This window comes from Pyrgilauda ruficollis, unplaced genomic scaffold, assembly GCF_017590135.1.
Source record: "Pyrgilauda ruficollis isolate IOZ18807 unplaced genomic scaffold, ASM1759013v1 scaffold39, whole genome shotgun sequence".
Lineage (NCBI taxonomy): Eukaryota > Metazoa > Chordata > Aves > Passeriformes > Passeridae > Pyrgilauda > Pyrgilauda ruficollis.
Genome location: NW_024525378.1, coordinates 5,776,396 through 5,795,253, shown reverse-complemented (window position 1 = coordinate 5,795,253; position 18,858 = coordinate 5,776,396). Strand labels below are relative to the sequence as shown.

General features: G+C 48.1%; 1 protein-coding gene across 1 annotated transcript in view; it reads left to right on the top strand.

The window, feature by feature from the left end:
- The first annotated feature begins 10,270 nt into the window (after positions 1-10,270).
- Positions 10,271-18,858, top strand: part of KAZN (kazrin, periplakin interacting protein) — an 86,114-nt gene continuing 77,526 nt past the window's right edge. The window contains exon 1 of the mRNA XM_041476715.1: positions 10,271-10,394. Within this exon, the coding sequence (XP_041332649.1) occupies positions 10,367-10,394 (28 nt within the window). The 5' untranslated portion in view covers positions 10,271-10,366. The remainder of the gene's footprint in view (positions 10,395-18,858) is intronic.

Below are 18,858 nucleotides of genomic sequence, written 5' to 3'. Positions count from 1 at the left end.
AGGTATAATATGTATTTTCTTGTACTAATGGAAAATTTTGTTACCAGCAAGTACAAAGTGCATTTAACATGTGCTTTATCTTCAGGAAATGTCACTACTGAACCCACGTGAGTTACCACTGTCCTGATTTACATCTGTATTTCAACACATCTTGCACCCTAAGGCTGGGATCTCCCTGGTTTTTTCCCTCCTTTAAAGCTGCAGATCTCAGATCCAGATCCTGACACCATTATTTTCCTCTGATTTTCCCTGCTAAACTTTCATCTCATGCTGCCCTCAGTTATGAGGATGCTGGAGATGTTTTTCCTTCACATAAAGTGAGATCCCCTTTGGAAGGACTTGGGGGTCACCGTGGCTCCGTTTTGCCTGAGGCAGAGGGAGCACAGTTTTGACATCTTCATTTGATTTCTGTCCTGGAATTCAAAGAGATGCAAATTAGCAATAATGAATATTTTCATTAAAAATGTCTAGACAGTACATCTGAGAACAGGGTAATGATACTTCTGCTTTATATAAAAAATTCTGAAGTAGACCCAGGATGATTTTTTTTTTTTTTTTTTTTTTGGTCAGAAAAGATAACATTTATTTTTTTAAAAATGTAATTTAGTGTAAGTGAAATTAGGGTAATTGCTAATTATGTAACTGCAAATGAGGCAGATCTTTATCGTGAGTCAAGCTGCTCTGGTGCAGATTATGAACTGTTACTTTCATGAGGTGGCATCAGAAGGCAAAAAATATCAGCAAAAGAGTCCTAAGTAATTTCTCATGTTTATCAAGAGCTTTTGGATAGTGAGGGGTGTGAGGCATGAGGGATGGAGCATCACCCCCTCTCATTGCATGGGTTTTATCACAGAATGGTTTGGGCTGAAAGGGACCTTAAAGCCCATCCAGTGCCACCCCTGCCATGGGCAGGGACACCTTCCACTGTCCCAGGCTGCTCCCAGCCCTGTCCAGCCTGGCCTGGGGCACTGCCAGGGATCCAGGGGCAGCCACAGCTGCTCTGGGCTCCCTGTGCCAGGGTTTCACCATCCTCACAGCCAGAATTTCTCCCTGACACCTTCTGTATAGATTGGTATCATTCCCCCTTTTCTATTTGTCTTCTGCTGTGTCAGAGCGAGCTCCCACTCCAGCCCCACATTCCCCACACCTCAGCTCCATCAGGTTTGAAGCCCCAGGTTTTCCCAGGCTTGTTGTCCCACCCTGGGCCTCCAGCGCCGTGACAAACTGCGCTTTACACCCAACAAAACTTCATCCCAGGGTGTTCAATGGGAACAGGTTTTATTTTCCATGTGTACTGGAAGGAAGTTAATAATACAAAACCCACCCTGGAGTCAAGTACTGCAGAATGAAGTCAGGAACCTTTTGGGATAAACATATTATCCTCATACAAGCTGCAGTAAGTGGGTATTGGAAAAATTAAATGCACTTGAATAGCTTTGCAGATATATCTCTGTCTCCATAAAACCTACTGACAGTGAGCAAACACAAGAGCTTGGCAGTTGTCCTGCTTGGTTTAATTGCCTTTTGTGGGTTTTATATCCATCACCTTCTTAAAATCCCTATGTCAACAATCCTGGCAGCTTCTTGTCCTGAAGACTTTGGGGTGATGGAGATGCTGGTACCCACAGAACCTCCTGCATCCACTGGAGCCTCCCAACATTCTAAGATTTTTCTAAGGAATTCATCCAGCAATGCTTTTAGAAAAATATTATTAATTTAGCCTTTGGGAGAGGGTGAGGGGGGCATTACATATCTTCCTTGGCTTTGTCTGAGACCACTCAGAGTGATCACTCTCCACCCTTCCCTGTGAGGGTGGGCAGGCCCTGGCACAGGGTGCCCAGAGCAGCTGTGGCTGCCCCTGGATCCCTGGAAGTGTCCAAGGCCAGCCTGGATGGGGCTTGGAGCACCCTGGAATAGTGGAAGGTGTCCCTGCCCATGGCAAATAAGCTTTAAGATCCCTCTAAAGGACTTTAAGGTCCCTCCAGTTCAAACCACTCTATGATAAGACAATCAGCTTTTCCCTGGCTCCCTCTTGCTCCACCAAGCCATCATTTGAGGGCGTCTCCCTGCTCTCTGGAGAAAACTTCCTCATTTTCATGAAAAGCTATTAATATAAAGAATATTAATAAGCCTCACCTGCATTAGCAGAAGACAATGCTTCAAGCCTTCTCTCCAAGAGGACTGAGCTCCCCCTGGCATTCCAGCTGATGACCAGTGCAGCCCTTCTGGGAGCACAGATTGCTCCCAGCAGCAGCTGGAGATCAGCTGGGGATCAGCCCAGGTCTGGCTGTGGCAGCTCACAGCTGATCAGCCTTATCTACCATTTTTCCCCAGAGTGGAGGAAGTGATCAGGCAGCTGTGGCAGCCTGGATTCCCCCAGCCATGGCTGGAAGTGATGCTGCAGCCTGGAAGGTGGCTGGGATGGAGCCTGGCTGCATGGCCCTTCCCTGAGGCAAAAAAAGGCAGAAAACGCAGGAGTAATGGGAACTATCTGAGATTATTTTAACTGTCAGATATCAGAAGCAAAGTAAAATGCCCAAATGAGTTGACAGCAGCTCAATTTGATCCCTGCCATGAACTGACTTAGAGCCCAAATTTTTCAGAGACTGATAATCACCTCGGAATTGATTTTGTACCAAGATACTTTATCACATTGGTGTATTTGGTGTGGTTTGATGGGGTTTCTTAGAAGTAATCTATGTCAAAGTTAAACAGACTTTATTAGAAGATACATGTTCCCTGCCCTTCCCTGGCTGGGTGTTCCTTTAGGGTAAATCATGGTGAGATGAAGGAATTGCTCCTGATTCAACTGGAAAGCCTGGCTCTGTTTCATGGGTTGCAGGTGCCCTCTCCCACTGGACCTTGGTCACACCTTGCTCCAGCCCAGCTGCTCCTCAGTTTCCCCATCCCCTGAGATGATACCTGCAGTATCCTCCTACCTGGCCCAGGAAAAGAACACTTGGGAATTATCTGCTGTAAAGGGAGTTCTCTCACTCCTGGAAAAATGCTATTTTTAGCAGGGTAGCCAACCTGTTACAAACCCTTAAAGAAATAGACATCAGTGCACTCCAAGCCCCAAATTCACAGAATCAAAGGATCCACCTTAAAACATGGCTGTAATTAAAGTAATATGGATATGTAGAAATATAATGCCAAATTTTCAGCTGCCTTCTCAATGCTGAAACTTTACTAGGTGTACTTTTAGGTCTTTCACAGGTCAGTGGGAAATGTAATTATAGGTTTGTATGCAATGCAGGATTAGTCCACTCTGCTGGTAGCATTTTGGATAAAACCAGGGAAAATTGAGGCAGGGGGAGGGGAAGGCTATTTTTATTGTTCCACACTCCCAGCACTTTCTGTTGTTGTGAAAGAGCCTGGTTTGGGTGATCCCCAAACCAGGTGTGACCCAGGGCTGGTGCCACTGACAGAACAAGGGAGGCTGATGGCACTTGGAGCAGAACGTGTGTTCTTTCACCTGAAAGAAAAGGGAAGGACTAAATTAAGTTTCACTCTTGTCTGGATTGAGCTGTTTTGTCCCTGAAACACCCGTGGGAATTTTGTGGATGTGCTCCCTGCCTGCTGGGTGCCACTGGGGGACAGTGTGCTGTGCATGTTAAAACCCCTCTCTGTTACAATCTGGAGTTCTGCATTTCTGAATTTAGTTTAGAATTATTTTAGAGGGCTGAAGAGATCTTGTCTTTCAGTTACTTGACAAATACTGTAATAAAAAAAATCACATTTCTCTGATGCTCCAGCTGACCCTTCCCACGTGCTCTGCCCTGTGGCCCCTGTTCCCAGTTTTGTTTTCTGGGAAGGGAGCAAAGGGCTGCTCTTCCACTGGCTCTGCCCGTGGTATTTATTGCCACAGTTGAAACAGATGAGTACAAATATTTATTTCTGCCTCCTGCCCAAATTAGGACAGTGATCTTACCTGTAATCCATCAGGTTAAAGCATTTGGAGGGTCATGAAAACACAAAGGCTCTGAGTTTCACCGTGCCTCTGCTAATGTCAAATCTTCATCGGAATTGACTTCCCAGGACAAAGGAGCTGTCAGATGAATGCTGATGCTCCATTAATGACAGGGTAGGGTGACCCACCCCGTTGTGTCAGCATTGTTGCTGAGGGAAACACGGAGACAAACCCATAATCACCTTTCCTGCATCTCTCCCGCTAACACCTAATTTAAGTATATCTTTGTCTGCTGATTGATCACAGGATTTTTTTTCACGGCACACATTATCCTGCTAGCTGAGTGCTTCACATTCTCGCTATTCATTGAAGTTTCCACATGATCCTGGTCTCAGCAGAACAGGAGGTAAATTGGGGCTGCAAAGATAATGTCTCCACAGTCCCCATTCTCACCTTCCCAAGAGGACAGGGAAGTATTGGGGAATCAGCAGGACCTGATCTTCCAAATCACCCTGGCAGTTCTGAAAAAGCCCAGCCACATCTTTGCTCCCTAAAATGTGATGGGAAAAGGAGGGGGAAATGGCATTTCAGTCAGACTTCACCTGAAATGACAGAACAAGGGGGAATGGCTTCCCACTGACAGAGGACAGGGTTAGAGTGGATATGAGGAAGAAATTCTTAACTGTGAGGGTGGTGAGGCCCTGGCACAGAGAAGCTGTGGCTGCCCCTGGATCCCTGGAAGTGTCCAAGGCCACGCTGGACAGGGCTTGGAGCAGTCTGGGATAGTGGAAGGTGTCCCTGCCATGGCAGAGGGGGGAATGAGATGGTCCCTAGGGTCTCTTCCAGCCCAAAGCAGTCAGTGACTCTGAAACTGCTCCTGAGTGGGGACCTCTGGAGTGGAGACCACCATAAATCAGAGGCATTTTGCAGGAAAACTAAGTGATCACCGCACATCATCACTACTGACTCTGTCTACCATGAAAGGGAGCACTTCACACATAGTTTGCAGTGGAGAACGTGTTAAAATAGGAGGGTGAACCACAGTTAATTTTTTGTCAAGGTTTATAGATTGACTGGTGAAGTGAGAGTGGGGTCAGCTTGGAAATGGCTGCAGCACATCAACCTTTCTTGAATGTGTGACTTTTAATGGTTTAATCCACTCTTCAGTCACATGCACCAACCTCAGGCAGGTGGGAGATGCACAACAGTTTGTCTCTCTCACACCGTTCATCATCAAGGAGAAAGCACCCCAAACTTGCACTGAACCCAAAAGATTTTATGTTTAGCAGAGATCCTGAACCTCCTGGGTAATCTGTCTTGGATAAGAAAGCAGAACCCAAAACATGTTCAAAGTTTTGGGTCCTTTGCAGCGAGAGCTCATCGTTGAGGCTGATACCTGCTCATGCAGAGCTGGCTGCTGACGTCTTCCCAATAAACATTTAAACACAGGCTGAGCACACACAGATCCGTGGACTGCTGTAATTCATTAAACAAATGTTGGGTTTAATAGCCCCGTGTCCAAAGCTGGTGCCATGGATGCGCTCAGCTGTGAAATATGCTGTGGAAGTCATTCGTTTGCAAAGGGGTCTAGAAATCTGCTTTCTATTAACATAAAATGGGTTTACTGCAGAAAAATCTCTGGGATCACATTTTTCTCTCAATTATCCCTTCTCAGTGGGATTCCTTGAGGTTTGTGCCGGGTAACTGAGATGTGTCTAAGCTGGGGGGTTTGGAGCTGAGGTTTGTTTTGATCCATTAAGCTTGTATCTCGCCACAGTGATGTAATTCCCCCAGTCTGAGACACTTTATAAACATTAATGGGTTTGTTTTCATGGTCCCCAGGGATGTGCAGCACAGGAAGGTCGCCAAGACCATTTTACCCACACAGAAAAAGAGATGGGGAAATGTGGCAAGGGGAGAAACAGAACATTCACTCAAATTTTTAACCTGTCCATCCTTAGCTCTTTTTAATTCAGTTTCAATAACTTATAAATTAGTAACTATAACTTAATTATGCATTTTAATAACTTAAAGTTATTAGTTTTAATAACTAATAAGTTACTACAGCAGTACCACATCAGCAAGGTTTGCATAAAGATGCTGCTGAGGAAGCTGAGGAATGAAAGAGTTGGTGCTCCATATTTTATGAGTGAGAGAGGGGGTAAAATGCAGTTATAAATACACCTTTGCAGAGGGAAAAAAAAATAGTAGATATTAACAACTGCTGTAGCTTTAGTGGGAATTATTTAGTGGAGATGTGCTGGAAGAGACTGTGGAATGTGGGCCATGCTGTGCTTTTCCTGGGGATTGCTGCTGAAGTTGCTGGCCTCTTGGACTGGATTTTCTTGGGGATAAACAGCCATACAGATGCCCCTGGTGATATTTGGAAGGGGCCAATTGGAAGCTGGCCCTGAAGCATGCCAGGGCACAACAAACCTGAGGCACAGATCAAAAATCCCACTTTGGAGATCTTTTTCCCATCACAGAGGGTCCATTTTTGAGGATGTACTGGTGATACTCACAGCTCTTTCAGCTGGGAATTGTTCCTGCAAACACAGATACATGGAGCAGATGAGAAATTAATGTAAATATACAGACAGAAGGCAATTTTTTTGGAGGAAGTGAGGCAGAGGCAGATAAAAAGCGATCAGCAGAATTTACATAAGCCTTCCCCATCACAGAGGTCATCATTCTGCAGGATGACACATGGAAATTCATTTTTATTAAATTCTGGATGATTATTTAATTGGAAAAAGAAGGATTTAATTGAATCAAGTCAAAGGGCCCTATTAGATTACGTTCAACCTTAACACAGAAGGCTTTTCCCATTTAGTTAAACTGGTTCCTTTGCATATTGTACATATTAAATATAAAAAGTGGTAATCTGAATAGCAAATTAAAGGGTTTGGAAGGCCTGAATGGTACTCATGTGCTTCTCAACCCTTTTTCATCTTCTAAACCTTCATATATTCTTTACTGTACTCCTTAGGTTGTATCAAGAGCAAAGATGAAGGGCGGAACTCTCAAATCTTCCTCTATCCATGTTTATTCCATTTCACACTCTTGAGGAATAGCCTGCCTGGATGTGATGGCACTACCAGAACACATTGCCCAAAACTGAGGGTGTTTTCCAGATTTTCAAGGCTCCCCTTGGAGCACCTGAACAGATGCTGAGTGTAATAAGGTTGAATGAAGATTTGTGACTTACTGGCATTGACTCAGGTTTCCCTTGTGTCCTTAGGAAATATTCCCAATCCCTTTGTGCCTCATCTATGCGGCCAGGAACTCCCATCCCTCTGGGACACAGACTCCTTGCAGAGCTGTCGACTTCCTGGTAAAAGCTGGAATAAATAATTTTTTTTTTTAAAAAAATCATCAAAGTAATTTTGGGAAATAATATATTTCTAATTTTGTGTCTTCAATTAGCTTTTAATTTCAATTTTTTCTTAATTTAAAACTAAAAGGAGTAAGGGATGGAAGCACAATTCATTTCCTAAAGTTTCATTTCATCGCAATGTTGAGGTTTCCAGCAAAGGCTTGGCCTTCTGACTGGGAGCTGGCACACCCCAGTTGGGTTGGGAATGCCCCATCCTTGTGCCTTTCCTCTGGCTGATATTGCTGGATTGCTGGGACACTCTGTGCTCCTTCCAGGAAGAAGCTCAGAGAAATCAAATTCTGCTCTGAGAGACTGAAATCAGTTTTAATGGATCCAGCTGTTACCCAGTAAGGATAGAGGAGGCATGGGAAAGGGGAGAAAATCTTCCAAGATATCTTCAGGGGATTTCAGGAAGACTTGAAAGTAGTAAGGAGAGTTTTTAGAGTGAGGTTTTTAACTTACCCATGAGGCCACAGCCAACTTTAGGACACATTTTTTAAGTAACCACGTGCTAATGGAGAAATTCTCTTTGTCAGTAAATTTTAAAAATTCCAGTTCTGACAGTGCAGCAACTCAACCAGTCTATTATTAAAGTTAGATTGAGTAAGAAACATCATTTGGAATTTGCCTTAGCAGCTAAATGGGTTCTTGGAAGGCTCAAATCAGCTTTAACCTGATTTTTTTTATGATAAAAAAAAAAAAAAGTGCCAATACTTTAAAGCCAAGTTCCTTTTTGCTGAAGTTTTACTTTCATTCATTGCAATGAGTAAGTTTTGCATATACGGTACTGGGATTGCACACTCAGGTTATCTGGTTACATACATAATTCTCCCATTTGCAAACACAGTTTGCAGCACATACTCATGCAAATTAGGTATGAAACTGGGCATTTATCTTGATTAGAATTCAGTTGCTTTATATACTTACAGAACTTCATCTCATTCAGGGATGGCTGTAGAGATGATGGAGAAAGAATTTCAAAAATTGCACTTATTCTCCTTGTGGGTTGTTTGTTGGCCCTCTGGGAATTCATTAAGGAAAACAGACCTTTCCACTGATATTCTGAGTGCCCTGGTCCAGCACCCAGCTTGGGTTGCAGACACTGCTGGAAACTGTCAGAAATAAGTGTCCCTTGCAAAAGCCACTGTACCATTTCATGGAATAAATGGAATGGGATATATATGGAACATAAATGGAATAAATGCTAAATTATCTCTGTTTTACAATATCCAGATGGATTGATCCAGATGGATGTAAGGACTAGATGCCACTTGGCAAGGACTCAGTCCCTTTGACTCTTGGAGAGCTGGTTGTACCCAGCATCCAGATCAGGCCTGAGGTTTTGGGGGATCCAGGCTGCTCTTGTTGATGTTTCTCAGCAGACTGACACAGCAGATTTACCCCATTTCTGTCCCCAAAAGCTGCCTGGGGACTCTGCACACCAAACCCCGTGCTCCTGCAGAGCCCACATCCCTGGGTGTGTGGGATGGTGATGTGCTCCTGCTTCACCTCAGGTCCAGCCTCTCCTGGAGCCATCCCTGCAGCTCTCAAGAACAGCAACCCTTTTCTATCCTTTTTACTGCATTTTGAATCAGGGCTCTGCAGTGCCAGTGCTGCACAAGGACACCCTGAAGTTCAAAGTACTGCCCCAAATTCTCAGCTTGTTCAGCCAAAAGCCTGAATTTAGACAAATATCAGAGGGTTTAGCAAATTGTGCTGGGCTGTTTCTCCCTCTTTAGTCATGATTTTCTCTGACTTTCCCCTTAACAAGAGTCCTTGCTCACTGTCCTGGCTCCTTGCTGTGCTTCCCACATCACTCCTGTTTCTGTGAGGCTCCCACCCCACTGCCATGGGGCTCCTGCCCAGTTCCTAAACCCATTTGTGAACTTTTCCAGGTACAGGTGGCTCAGGTGACAACTCACAGCCTGCAGATTTGGGATGCAAGGATGGAGTGGGTTGGTATAGCCACGTGAGCCATGGTCTCCAAAGCATCCCTGTCTATGGGGCTTGGAGCAACCTAATGTGGTGGAAGGTGTCCCTGCCCATGGCAGGGTGAGACGATCTTTAAGGTCCTTTCCAACACAAATCACTCTGTGATTCTATAATTTCACTTCAGTGAGGATGAAGCCATCTGCACGGCTGCCACGGGCAGGGTGGCAGCTCTGCAGGCTTGCTGCAGCCCTGGCAAACACACAAGTGGATCCCTCTGAGGGATGGATAAGGCACAGGGAAACATCCGCGCTCCCTCTAGCAGTCGCCAGCGAATGGATGATACCAATAATTCTCGATTTTTCACCCTGGGTTCGTGCCACGTGAACCGCCACCGTAAGAGCTTTTGCACTAGTACTGCTGCAGTGGTGACAGCGCTCAGGTGGCTCTTTCCCCCCGCCCCAAAATCCCTCCAGGGGGATTTTTGGAGCCCGCTTTCCTCCACCTGCTGCAGGCAGCTGCTGGGCACGGCCACGCTCAGGGCGAACCGGAGCGCGGTTAGCAGAGCGGTTCTGCACTCGTGGCATTGTGAGCTCACCGCGGGCACTGCCGCAGCCCCGCAGCACCCCTGAACTTCCCGGGGGGCTGCGGGGGGGTCTCGCTCCCAGCGCGGCGCGGGCACCGCAGGCTCCCCCGGCCCGCCCGCCCCGCACGGGAGGGACCCGCCCCGCCGCAGCCGCGCACCCACCGCGGATGCCCTCGGCCGAGCTGCCATCGCCTCTGTCGCGGCCCTGCCCGGGCTGCCGGGGGGAGCAACAGGTAGGGGGTACCCCTACCCCCCCACAACCTGTTTCCCCCCTCTGCAGAGACCCCCCCCCGCTTTCCTCTGCACACCCCCCTGCAGAGCCCCTCTGCGCTCCCCTTGCACAGNCCTGCCCGCCCCCCCCCGCCGCTCCCTCTCTCACCTCTCTCTCTCTCCTCCTCTTCCTCCCTCCCCCCAGGCCAAAATCCTGCACATGATGGACGACAACAAGCAGCTGGCGCTGCGCATCGACGGGGCGCTGCAGGCGGCGGGCCAGGAGGTGACGGCGCTGCGCGCCGAGCTGGCGGCCACCGGCCGGCGCCTGGCCGAGCTGGGCAGCGACCCGGCCATGGAGCACGGCCCGCACGGCGCGCAAGGTGGGTCCCGCCGCGGGCAGGGGGCGAGGGGGCTCCGGCCGGCCAGAGGGGGTCCCTCCCGGCCGCCGCCTCCGCTCGGTGTTATTGTCCATTGTTTGTTTTTGGGGGTGCCCGGCGCGTCCCGTCGGGCCGTGGTTGCGGGTTCCCCGCTGCGTTCGGAGCTGGGTCCTTCCCTGCTGCGGCGGCTCGCTCGGCTCCAGCAGCCCCGGCACGAGGAGGGACCCCCCGCCCCAAATACTCACGGCTCCCCGCATCCTCCCGCCGCCGCCACCACCGTCACCACCCCCTCCGTTCACATCCCCTCGCCGCACCGCGCCCCGAGGTCCCCCCGGCCGGCTCTCCCCGGTAATCCCGCGCCCTCAGCCGGTTTCGTAATTCGGTAGGAAAGGGCAGATGTTACCGCCGCGATCCGCGATCCGCGCTCCGGCCCCCACGGAGCCCCGGCCCCGCCGCTCCCCCGCTGCCCCCGGCCCGGGCTCGGTCCGCGGGGCTCGGTCCGGCCCAGGCTCGGTCCGGCCCAGGCTCGGTCCGCGGGGCTCGGTCCGCGCACGGCGCCCGGAGCCCACCCGAGCACCGGCACCCCCGGCACGGGTGGGCTCGGACAGCCCCCGTGCCAGGCACACACCCCCTCTGCCCCCCGCATCCCTGAAAAGTTGTCTCCGTGCCTCGGGGCCGAGCGTGGAAAGCGGGGTGCAGGGGGAGCGGGAAGAGACTTTGTGTGGTGGTTAAGGAACTGAGCCCGAATCGCTCCTGTAGTACTCGCGGTGCTCTCGCCAGGCTGAAATTCAGTTTCCTGCTCGTCAAAGTGTGTTGCCATCGCTGATACGTTTTTATTTGAATGCTTTTGTATTTTAGGGTTTCTATTTCCCAAATAATTACAGGCTTGCATGACAGTTTACCCCGAGCAGCCTTGATGTCAGAACAAAAATAGTGCGAGCCCTCCCCTTTCCCGATAACTGAATTTACACCTGTGTGATAAAAACGTCAGTAGCTGTTATTTACTCGTTACTTATTTACTGTATCTCTTGGTAGGGTGGTTCGGCGCTATTTTAAATAACAGTGAAGCTCTTTAAGGTAGCATAGCGTTTGGCGGGGCATAGTTGCTGCCGGCAGGATGTAATAATGGAATTACAGAATCACAGAACACTTTGGGTTGTAAAGGATCGTAAAGATCATCTTGTTTCAACCCCCCTGCCATGGCTGGAACTGATTGGATTGCATGCCGGTGTGCTGTTGTTCGTGGCAAACTGATTTAGAGGGATTAATTAGTGGTTTTATTCCATCCAGCTTGTGTTTCACTGTTTTGGTAGTGGGGGTGTGGGGTGTGAATTCCACTCACCCAGCTGAGCTTCCAGGTGGCTGCGGGGATGTAGGAAGTGAAGTTACCTGTGTGGCCAGGGATTTTCTGAAATGCTGTGCAGAGGCTGGGATAATCTCAGCCACCCTCTGCTGTACACCACAGCCAGGCTACCGAGGCTCTTGCTTTTATAAAAATCTGCTGAAAGGGCAGAAGGAGGATGCCAGCCTCCATCCTCCCCTGTGGAGCAGGGGCATCAGGAATGCAGATGGTGACACGATGTACAGGGCATGCATGTGGAAATGCAGGCTTGCAGCCAGGAAAGCAGGTAAAACCCTTCAGCTGCTCGTGCTCACACTGATTCCTGTGTGCGTGTTCAGTGTTTGGTTTCGTTTCCTCTCCAGGACACTTCTGGGGAGATGCACGTTTCTGCTGCGTGTCCTGGCAAGGGACAGGGGGGTGTGTTCTCTGAGGATAGGGCTTTTTTGTTTTCCTCAGAGGTTTTCTAATCTGTTGAGTGATGAAAAATACTCCTCTTTGTGTTCCTTTACTATCAGCATGCTGGAAAACAGTTGGTGCCTGTAAAGGTGCCAAAGAAATGTGCTCTGTTCCTCAAAGCCTGCGTGTTTCTGCTTATAACTCTGATTACATGTGCTTTGGAGTTGTGGGGTCCCTGTGATAGAGGGGGGGAAGGGTGGCCCCACCCTCAGCTGGGTGGGAGAGTGGTACCTGCAGTTGAAGCTGCTGGAGGGTTTGGTCCATCTTCCCACTCTGTAAGCTGAGAAATTTGGCTCAGCATGCTGATGACTAGGAGTTAGGAGAAAGGACGCTTCCGCAGCAAGGTGTGACACCGTGGCCTTGTGGCTCTGAATGAGTCTTTGTCTTTCCCCATGAATTTAACAAGCTGTTATTAACACTGTGATACATCCAGCCCTGTACCACTGCTGTTGTAACAGAAGTCAATCAGTTAAGTGTAAAATTGTATCTAAAAGAGTGTTTTGTCTGTCATGTTTAGGAAGGAAAGGGGGGAGAGTACTTGATCTCTGCAAAACCCACCGAGCAGATTCACTCTGCTTTGTGTTTCCTCCCTAAGTTTGGTACTATTGTTTATATGCTGCCATAAATGCTCTCCTACATCACTCTGTGTTTGTGTAGACAGGCCCAAGATATCTATAGTGAGCCATATGCTTTTCCTCAAGGATTTTGAGACGACATTCAGAAGGATGGGGTGAAAACAAGAATCTCTGAATAGCTCTGCTGTTGTGTGTCTCCTAAGTAGGAGGGCTGCCAAGCTGTTTGATTTATGCAAATATATTAAAGGCAGGCAGGAGGATGGGGAATAGGGTGGCAGCCTGCAAGTGCAGATTTGGGGGGTGCTGGTGGTGCTCGGGTGGCAGGTGGGTGTGGAGGGGAGTCTGCTTTGGTCCAGGAGGAAAAGCCTGTGGTGGAATCATCAGGTCCCTTTGCTTATAGAATCCCAGAATGGTTTGGTTTGGAAGAGACTTCAAAGATCACCCAGTTCCAACCCCCTGCCACAGGCAGGGACATCTTCCACTATCCCAGGGTGCCCCAATCCCCATCCAACCTGGCCTTGGACACTTCCAGGGGTCATGGGGCAGCCACAGCTGCTCTGGGCAGCCTGTGCCGGGGCCTGCCCACCCTGACAGGGGAGAATTCCTTCCGTGTGGTGGGAAGGAGCTCACGATCACAGTGCTGCAGGCAGCTGCTCCAGGTCAGTCCCAAGCTGTATGGAAGGAGGTGAATGTGTGTCTCTGTGCCACGCTCAGTTCGTAATTAATACTGAGTATGTCAGATGTGTTATTTGTGTAATTATGGTGCAGCTTGAGACAGCTGGAGGTAATAACTCTGCCCCTTTTGTGCACTCTGAGACTTTTTTTCTGCTACAATGTGCTATTTTTGCCATGACAAGGTATGTTTTGAGGGCCTCTTTTCCATAATTTTAATCAAAACTGAAAGAATTCTGCGAAGAGGGAGGGCAGGATGGTGGGTGTGCGTAGGTAGACAGGAATGGAACTTGTACATTGTTCCAGTCCTTAGTGTGAGTGTTAATCATTCAAACCTCTCAGCCCTGACAATCTCTTTTAACTGGTGAGTTTGCTGGGAGAAGTATTTTGGCTGCAGCCTCTGTCTAAACTTGGATGCAGATCAGGGTGGAAATCAATACTTCGTGTCCCCAGCTTTTAGCACAGCAATTACAGGCAGCACTCAGTAACATCTCTGCAGCTGTGTGTCAGCACCCTCGTGTTGGAATCCTTGTTTGAATTTGTATTGGTTGAATTGATTGTGAACAAGAGACGTGCCCAGTGGTCCAGGTGGGATGTTGGTAATGACAGAGGGATGCAGCAGAGCATTGCTGTGGTGGGTCCATGCTTAGCTGTGACCTCTGTCCATGCTGGCTGCACCTCTGGGATTTTGGCTTCGTGGCTTTGCCCAGCCTACACCTGTATTTTCAGCAGTTTGGTTTAAAGCAATATCTCTGTGGAAAACTGAAGTCTGGTGATGACTTGCCATGCTGCATCAGGTGTTTGGTCCGTTCAGCCTCGTGTTTTTGCTTTAGTCTCCTTCCCACATTAAATGGAAAACACCTTAATTAATTAATGTTGGTAAAGTGCTTGAAGATGTAACGCGCAATCAATGGCTAAGTGTTGTTAATAACACCTCGCTCAGTGTTTGGCTTATCTCATTTCTGATTTCAGAGCGGCTCAGGCACACTGTGATCGTGTCTCCAGGCCCATGGCAGTGAGGATTGGTGGTGTTTGCCATGGATGCTGCCAAAATTCAGCTGGGGACCGGGCAGGAGCTGCATCCTGCCCCTGGAATAAAGGGCTGCTCCTTGCTGCACTGTTATCTCAGGCACGTGAAGAAAGATTTCAGTTGTATCTTGGGATGTGGTGATGCCAAGGGGCTAGGAGGACCTTTCTGCTCACAACAGCCTAAAATAGAGTTTTTTCTTTTTCTCTTTGATCTCAGTATCCTTTCATAGCTACAATGCAAAGACTTTGACTTTTGCCCGGGAGGCAATCAGTTACCTCTGTGCTGTTGCTATTTTGTGAGTAATCATCTCTGGCTGTTGAAAATGTACCATTTTCATCTCTTCAGAAATCTTCCCTGCTATTTGTTCTTCCAGAGCTGGAGAGCTGATACTGTAAAGAAGCCTGAGGAATTTGGATACTGCTGCCCAGTTGGGTATTGGGAGCATTTTTGTACCACGCTTATCACAAGATCAAGGTCTTGCTGTACTATTACTCCTTCTAATAATTTCCTACTTTGTTTCCCTTTGTCCTGTGTAGTTCAGGGAGCAACTCGTTTCATGCTCTAAAACAATTGCCTGTCCTGGGAAATAAATCTGTGCTTAGCAATGTTCCCATGGTTGCTTTAGACACAGGGAACTGCCTGCTGATAACACTCCAGGTCCCTGCTATATCTTAGTCTTTGAAGATGTTAATTTAAGTATCTTTTCTGGAGCTTTCCTATTCAAAAGCCTCATCTGGCATGGTTAGCATAATATTTAGATTATCATTGCTCTAGGCTTTGTCCAGGGGAGTTAAAATGAAGCTTCTAAGGATGAGTAAGCTCAAATAAACTGAAGTTGAAGAAGGACTTAATCCAGGGCTTTTGACTCACCAGTTTGAAATATAACCATGAAAATGGTGTTCGATTTGCAGGTGGGCAGAGGGACATAGAAACAAGTCCCAGTCTTAAGCTGGGGAAGATTAGATATGATTTTGTGGGTTGTGTTCAGGCCCTCTCAGATATTCACTGGTGGGGCTGGGTGTCATCCAAGAGGACAGTCTGTCCTCTCATTACTTATTCTTTTCCTTCCAGATATGTCAGTGGACTTGGTGTTCTCTGTCCCTGGGGCTGAATATGGAATTCTCTGAGATGCCAAAAGAGGCTTTACAGCCTTGGGCAGGAGCTCCTGGCCCAGCCTTGGGGTGCAAACACCTTTCCTTGAGCGGTCCCTACTCTGTGCTTCAAGTACCTCACTGTACACCACGCACTGAGCCCCAGCACTAGCACAATGTAGAGCAAAACTTCAGTCTCCAGCTTGTCAAAATTCAATCCTCAGGATTTCTCCTTGCCAGCAAAGCGTGAGATCAGTGCTCTGCTCCTGACGCAGCATCTGCAGAACCCTGTGCTCATAACACAGCAGGCAGGGCAGGGCAGCAGCTACAGGGAAAACCCCAGGGAATCAGTCACCCAGAGGGCTCATTTTTCAGGATACATCCTCACCTGTGGGATGCTGAAGGCTCAAGAGGTTGCTTCTTGTTGCTTTGCAATCTCTTCCTGCTTTTCATTTCTGTGTTGTTTTACTTGAGCCTTTATGGGGGATGTGTTTGGATATTGAGATGGATTTTGGGGAACCTCCAGCTAGATTGTTTTGGTGTTTGGAAATGTGTCTTGTGGTAGCAGAAGATGGGATGGGTTTAGGGTTTTTTTAAGGAAAAAGAAGCAGTCCCACCAGAATATGGAAGTGGTATAAATGCTTTTGAAAGCTTTGAAGCCTTTTCTGTAGTCAGTTTGTCTGCAGGAGTTGCAAAGGTGAGGGAAGAATCTCTTCCCGAGGTTTTCCTTCTGCACCCGTGCCAAGGGGGGTAGCTGGAGGCTTGGAGATGTGATGGTGAGGGTTTGGAGGTGTCTCCCCTGAGCAATGGGTTGAGTGATGGGAATGGGTTGAGATCTGAGGGGACCTGAGGTGGCAGAGGCTCGCCAGGAGGATAATGCATCCCTGCAGAACAACTGGTCATGATTGAGCGTGACACTGGCTGGAGGCCATGGCTCCCAGGGGTATACTATACCCCTCAGCCCAGCTCTAGCTTCCATAATCTGATAAATTACTGATTCCCTAATCCTGTTAGTGCTCTTCTTCCCCAGATCCCTGCAAGGAGCTCTGGGATGGGGACAGAGCTGACCACAGGTGATGCAGGCTGGCTGTGTCCCACCCAGACTCGGTGTGGGTGGCTGTGGTCAGGTTTCTGGTTTTCAGCTGGGCTTGATAAAGTGATGTGTCTGTGTCTGAAAATTGCTGAACTGCAAAGACCTCTGCCTTGGCGTGCAAGAGATGAGCTGCAGCAGAGAAATGTTTTTGCACAGAGCAATTAGCAAGAAATGGGTTTTTGTCATGAGGATTTCTGACACTTGCTTGGTGGGAGAGCTGCATGGGCAGGGCCATGTTTGCACAGAGAAATGGAAAAATCTCTTTTGCTGCTGCTTCTCAGGTATGTGATCAGCCACAGATGTTAAATATATGAGGCTAGAATTTGCTTTCAGATCACTTGGACGATGGGAAAGGAGCAGAGGTGCCTACAGAAAGGTGAAGGGGAGCATGGTGGCACCTGGATCTCCTGTGGGCTCAGAGACTTAGGAGTTTGGGAGAGGATCAGCCTTACCATTGAAGAAGGAAGAGGGACTGAGTGATGCTCTGCTATCATGTGGTCCAGGTCTGGGCTCATCACAGTCTTGGAGAATCATCCTTGTCCCTTGCTGCTTCTGCAAATGTTTTTTCTGGAGGGAGCATCTCTTCTGAGGGCATCCATAAATCCATTTCTCATACTTTTTGGTCCTTACAGAGTCATTCTGGCTCATGTCTTTTCATGCCACTTCTTCCTCTAAATCAAGGTTTCACAGATTTTAGAGGCTGTATCTGGGAACTGAGCCTTTGGGTTTATCTGACAGGGAGCTGATGTGTCACAGCCTTTCCTGCTGCTGTCCTGTGCCATCTCTTCTTTGTTGTCTCACTTTGCTGGGTGGCACCTGAGGGAGAATTCCAAACCTTTCCATCACCACCTTTCTCATAGAAAGCGTGTTGTCCCTCAGTGAGGAGTTAAATCACCTTTCTGCAGCAAGTAGCATCTATTGGAGGTGGGGGAAGTTGTTGTTTGGTGTAAATATGTGGGATGTAAAGAAAATAAGGGAGTACAATGATGTCCTGATGCCTATCTGCAGGTTTTTCTGACTCTTTTTTGCAGCAGCAATGAAACCTGGAGAGCTGACGTGGGAAATAGTTTTTTGCAGAAAAGGTGAAACAGAGCTTGTACCTCTGCTCCAGCAGATTGAGGCCCATGTTTGAAACTGAGAACCTGAAACTTGAATCTTTTGAGTTTCCTTTGCCTTTTAATTCTTATCAAATCATAGTGTTTGCAGAAGTGGACTCTCATTACTCTTTCATTTCAGCCAGAACATGAATGTGCTAACTATTCCCTCAGTCACTGTACAGCTGGGGAGCTCTCCAGTGGTGAGTGCCTGTGAGTGTGCACAGCACAGAGATGATGGAGGATGAAGGCTGGCAGTGCACCCACACTGCTCCAGCCTGTTGCCTTTAACTAAACTGTCCACCATCCTTCTTGGAAATTCACTGGGAAAAGCAGCATAGGATCAATGTTGGTCATCATCAGCTGAGGGGGATCCCAGTACTGGGACTGGGCAGCAGCCATGCCATGGCTAATTCCCCAATAACAGCTTGCTTGCTTCTTTTAACAGGAGAATATCCCAAAATGCTTAGCTTTGGCTTTGTCTGCTTTTTCAGATGTGCACAGGAGTATCTCATAAACTTAAGGGCTGAGTTAAAAGGTATTTGTAAGATTCTGCTTTTGGTTCTTGACTGGTTTGAGTGGTCTCTGCCCTCCCATCATAAAATGGTATTTTTTTTCAGGATGTCTCCAAGTGTTGTAAGATATGGTTGTGGGTCGAAATTTGCTGCAGGCACACAAGCACAGGAAGTGTTTGCCTGTTTTCCAGGGAGATTTGCTCTATTAGGGCTGGAAAGCAAAGCAAATTGATTTGAGGAATAGATTTGAGGATCTTATTTTTGATGCTAAAGATTTAGATGTTCTAGATGCTCTTTTAAGCTGCAGAAGGGGAAAAATAACATGCTAGAAGAAAGCTGGAGGACTGCTGTAAAGGTTTTAGTGGACCATACTGGGATTTTCAGTAGGAAAATCCCTAAATGCAGCTGCATGTGGAAGAGCAGCTGCCCTCTGATGTGGGAGGCAGGAGGGCACAGGCAGGGCTGTCCAGTGCTGCTGAAGGAGACCCTGAGGGATCTGTTCCCATCTTGGAGCCCTGTCCCTCTGCAGTGTTTCACTGGAGTGACTCCTCAGCAAGGGTGTGAGGATGAGCAGAGCCCAGCTCAGAGTTATTTGCTAG